At 37.3% G+C, this 5003-nt stretch overlaps 1 protein-coding gene across 1 annotated transcript; it reads right to left on the bottom strand.

Annotated features, from left to right (window-relative positions):
• Positions 1–2206: 2206 nt before the first annotated feature.
• LOC111921937 (uncharacterized) lies at positions 2207–4580 on the bottom strand. The gene is made up of 5 exons (XM_023917511.2): positions 3722–4580; positions 3505–3563; positions 3241–3369; positions 2934–3069; positions 2207–2675 (listed from the first exon to the last, which is right to left on the bottom strand). The coding sequence occupies exons 1-5, from the start codon at positions 4415–4417 to the stop codon at positions 2388–2390; spliced, it is 1308 nt and encodes a 435-aa protein (XP_023773279.1). The 5' UTR covers positions 4418–4580; the 3' UTR covers positions 2207–2387.
• Between the last annotated feature and the right edge of the window lie 423 nt (positions 4581–5003).

The raw sequence follows: 5003 nt of genomic DNA, 5'->3' as shown, positions 1-5003 counted from the left end.
CCTCCTTTGATCATACTGAAGATCACAAGAGTCTGGTCAATGATATTGTGCATACCCTCAGATGGAATGAACTCCCTCATCTAACCATCAAGCTCCCCGACTCCAGAGTCCGAGTTTGATCCCTCGTTGGCACCATAACTGCCATCTGGTCTATCACGTAGTGTCACTATACTCGAAACATACCAGCACAATCTTCATAGTACTCATCATAACTCGAGGGATCTCACACACTACAAGTTCCCAAGGTTCATCTCAACCTTCCTTGATTCGAGTACGGATCCTTTACTATCAGTAGTACGGGCCCATACTACTTTCCACATCTATCCATACTTTTCTCAAGAACGGCCTCGACTCCACCAAATCCCTTTTTCTACTATTGTTGATCTCATACTAGCTTGCCCTAGGGTAATCACCAACCCACTCTCCGCCATCATCTGCATAAGAAGTCCCTGCTACCTCCCCCTAACTAGCTCATAAATTCTATTACATATTACTTAGACTAGATAATTCTTCGAATGAGAGATCCTATCCTACAATGGTTGGACTCAAACAAGAGCTACGAAATAGAGCTAGACCTAACCTTCTGAAATTATTTAGTCCTTGCAATATGTAACTTAAAGTATTTGTTTACTAGTTAGTGAAAGACAACTAGAACTCCTAAAAGCACAAAGCAAGCAACATTCGGACATTGAGTACACATAATCAAGCATATACTACTCAGGTTATCATCCTGACTAATCTGTACTAGCATGCAGTTCTCATAAACTTGAAACACATAACAGACATCCTTCCTAGATCCTTAGTCCTAATCTAGCATGTTGTTCTAATAAAGCTGATAATCATAACATAGCATAAACTTGTATGGGTAATTTGTGAGTACTTACATGAGCTCGACTAATTGCATGCACCACACCCTTTTCTCTTTTCAAAGTTCTTTTCTTTCTAAAAAAATTCTTCCTTCTTTTTCTAACCCAGGAGGAGTGTAGATGGGAGCACACAAGTGGCAATGGCGACTCAATCTCCGTCAATCTTATAAGATTCAATCTCCATCAATCTCGTACCATCACACATGAAATCCTCAAATAGAGTCCCAATATTACATAGACGGTGGTTTTGACACCCTATGTCGTGGTTCTTTATCTCACATAGATGGGGGCATTTCAGAAATCGAGATTGAGTCATTTGAAATTGAAGAAAGGGGCGTATGGTTCTTTTATTCAAACTCGTTTGAGACAGTGGTTGTATATACAGATATTTATAGGGAAAAAGATGATGTTGTTGGCAACAAAGAAGGTCTCATTGAAGCCTAACCAGAGACACTCCACACAGTAATCAAATTTGCATCACTGTCACTCATCTGCTCCTCTATCTCTATCGCCGCCTGCTTTTAGGTTAAGAACCCTAAATCCTTTCCTGATTTCGAATTAAACATTGCCATGCCCTGATTCTTCCTTCCTGATTTGCCTTGGTTATTCTTTCCTAATTTGCTGATGGATTTTCCGATGGAGACTGTTGGTGGTGTTAACAGTAAATGTGGATGGTTTAATGGTAGTTTGAGTATAGGTTGCTAGTTCAGTGAATAAGGTGGTAGTTTCTAGTTATTTTTAGTTAAACACTTGCTTTGAATAGAGAAGTGGATGTGATGAAGTGAGGGGTGGAAGTGGTGCTCTATTTTCCGGTGAGGGGTGGTGATGATGATATAATTTCCGAAGGTGGTTTAGATTACTTGTTGTGGTGGTGATCAGGTCTTCAACAAAATAGAAAAATAATTAAAATAAAATTTAATAATTAAAAATGTCAAAAATGTTAAAAATAAATGGAAAAGGTAAAGGAAAATGTCATTTTTAGTCTTTTTATGTGTCATAAGAGATTAAACGTGCAAAATTAAACTAACAAGGGATGAAACATGTAACTTTTAACAGCACGAGGGACGATCCAAGTTAATTTTTAAAAATAAAGAGTAAACACGCTTTCTAACGTACGCACCAGAGACGATTGATATAATTTATCCAAACTACTTCTGATACCACCTATATACAAAAATCCAAAAGAGGAATTGAACCCACGACTTAAAAAAGAAAAAGTGAAAAAGTGTTATCTCATACCACAGGACTAAAAAGCTTTTGGTAATTACTTGCAAAAGTAAAACGAGTGATATATGGTCATCCAATCACCACATACAATTAAAAGTAAAAGAACTTCCCCATAACAAAACACAAAATTAATATAATTATATACAATTTTTATTTATCCTATTCCAAAATTTGAAAAATAATAAATAACGCGTATTTAAATCAAAGAATAACACATTTGTACAAAAATCACCCAACAAAAATATACAAGAATACACACTATACAAAATGAATCTTATATTTTACACACATAATTTACTTTCCACTTATTGGTGGCCTCAACAGTTTTTCAACTAAATCATTCCAATTGACTCTATTTTTTATGTCCTCTTCACACAAATCATCAGGAAGTTCTTGAGATGTTTTCGTTAAGGGCTCTTTCTCCTCATCATCTGTAGTCATGATCCTAACCGCATGAGGTATTTTAAGGCTAACTGCTCTTTGTAACGCATCTTTGTGTTCTTTTTCAATGGATTGTAACCTATCGAATTTTTGCACCTTTGGTGGTGTTGTAACGTGTTCACAACTCTTTTCCTTTAATAACTACAACAATCCAACAACATTCGGGTCAGATACAACTAATCCAACACTTTTTTAAAGTTATGTTTAGCAGACAAGCTGAAAAACTAGTTGCAAGCTGATAAAAAACGACGGTTGGTAAAACCAGCTGATAAGCTAGCTGAAATATGTAAAATGACATTGAAAGGCACGTAGAAGATTGATTTTTATTTTTTTATAATTAATAAATTTGAAGTTTGTTATTATTTCATGATCTTAAGCCAAAACAAGAAGCATAGTTACCTCTAAAGCCTTTTGTGCTTCTCTTTCAATCCAGATGATTGCATGATCAGATGTAGCATTGCATGAAAGAATAATATGTTCGAATCTACCATCAACAGGAATTGCTGTTCGGACTTCAGGAGGGTATCTTCCGCATCTGTTTACAGTTGGGTTGATTTTAAAAAGTTAAAACTTCATAACAGAAAAAAAGGTGCAATTCTATAGTTGGATAGTTTTTTCGTTATTCAATATGTGAAAGTAAAAAACTTTGTAATAAAAAGAAATGAAAGTTGAGTTCTATAATAGAAGCATATATTTAGCAATTTACCTGCAAAACTTTCTCTCAACAATGTGGTACATTCTACCTGGTGCATAAAGTCTTCTAGGATCAGAAAGCTTCTTTTCTTCACTTACAAATGTGTCCTTCATGCAAACCATCAATAGCAAACAAGGCAAACTGTCGAAAGCATGAAGGCCTGGTTTAAGAGAGAAATCATAATCTTTTACTTTTTCCCCACAAGATGGAGCAAGTAATGGACTAATGGATAATATAAAAAAAATTGAATTTTTAATGGGAAATTAGACAACTAACCAAAAAATTGATTCGAATATATCTTCAAGTGGGGTGGACGTCCGTGGTAAGAAATCATCCTGTATATGATAATCGATAAAAAAAACCGTTAAATTGATTGCATTTGCAACTGTAGATCAGGAATGGAATGGAATTGAATTCCAATCCCAAATTGGTGAATGTTAGATTCCATTTCTGAATTGGAAAACTTGTAATATGAACAAAATGAAAAACATACCTGCAACACGATGGAGTAAATCACATCAGCATACTTAAGAGCAAGATTAAGCGATAAACACCTCGTAGGTGCAATCGCGTAACACTTTACTAATTCTCTAGCTATCCCACCAAGCATATCCCTATGATTCACCACCAACACTGTCAACAATGTCGCTACACCAGCTCCCAAAGAGTGACCCACGAACACCATCTTGTAACAAGACCCATTCTCCACCCACAACCGCTGTAACTCCTCCGACTCTTGATTCAGCAACCAAACAGCTGATTTCAACAACCCATGGTGTACATACCCACCATCGAACATGTGCTTCCCTAATCGATTGTCCCATAACATTTCGTAATCACTTTCCTTTTTCAAATTCAGCCCTCTGATGGCCATTACGATTTCCCGGCGATTGTGGTCTAGGTAGATGAGATATGGTGGCGCGTGGCCGAGGGTTTGTTCGTAGGTAACACGTTTCACTACGAAATCTGGGTTTAATCGGTATCCACCAAGGGGAGGGAATTGAGGGTGATGAAGGTCTTCCTCGTAGACGGCGAGGGTGAGGCGGCAGAGATGGGGAACAGGCTCGAACTCATCGGCGGTGGCTGGTGGCCAGGAAGCACTGTCGTCGGCACCTGTATGTGTGCATCGCTTCCAACCCCACCGGAGGCAACCTAAGCCTACAAAACACCCGACACAACAAACTGACATGCAAAATCTTCAAATTTCTAGTTGATTCTTGATGACAAGAGGGTCAGATTCATTTGTTGTTGGAGGGATGAAGAGATAACGGAGCAATATGGCTTGTACGCCATTGACGAAGACCATTTTTTTCCAGAAGGTGAAGACTGTTGACATTCTAGAAGTTGTGCTTGGTTAGACCAGCCAACGCTCAAGCATTAGCAACCTTATTTTGGGGAATTACAAGTTGGACCCATGGAGTATTAGCTAGTATTCAATTTTAGTCCTCTAAATCTTTTAGTTTTTTCAGTTTTAAGTTTTAAATTGGGCAAATGCCATTAAACCCTTTAGTTTGCAAGTTTTTGTCAGATTTACCTAAAGTCATATTTTTGGTCTGTTAATGCCTCAAATTTGCTCTAACTTGTTCATTAATACCATTAACAATGTCGATGTTATGTGGTTCATTAATCCTACCTAGATGCTAAGCCGCATTTCAATCTCCAATAAAATCCTTCATCCCCAAAGTTTGTCGTACAACTTCTTTTTCTCCAACGGTAAATGACAACTTCCTTTACAAGATCAAACTTCAATGATGGTACAAGATGGAGGAACAAGA

This window comes from Lactuca sativa, chromosome 8, assembly GCF_002870075.4.
Source record: "Lactuca sativa cultivar Salinas chromosome 8, Lsat_Salinas_v11, whole genome shotgun sequence".
Classification (NCBI taxonomy): Eukaryota; Viridiplantae; Streptophyta; class Magnoliopsida; order Asterales; family Asteraceae; genus Lactuca; species Lactuca sativa.
This window is presented reverse-complemented; position numbering and strand designations above follow the sequence as displayed.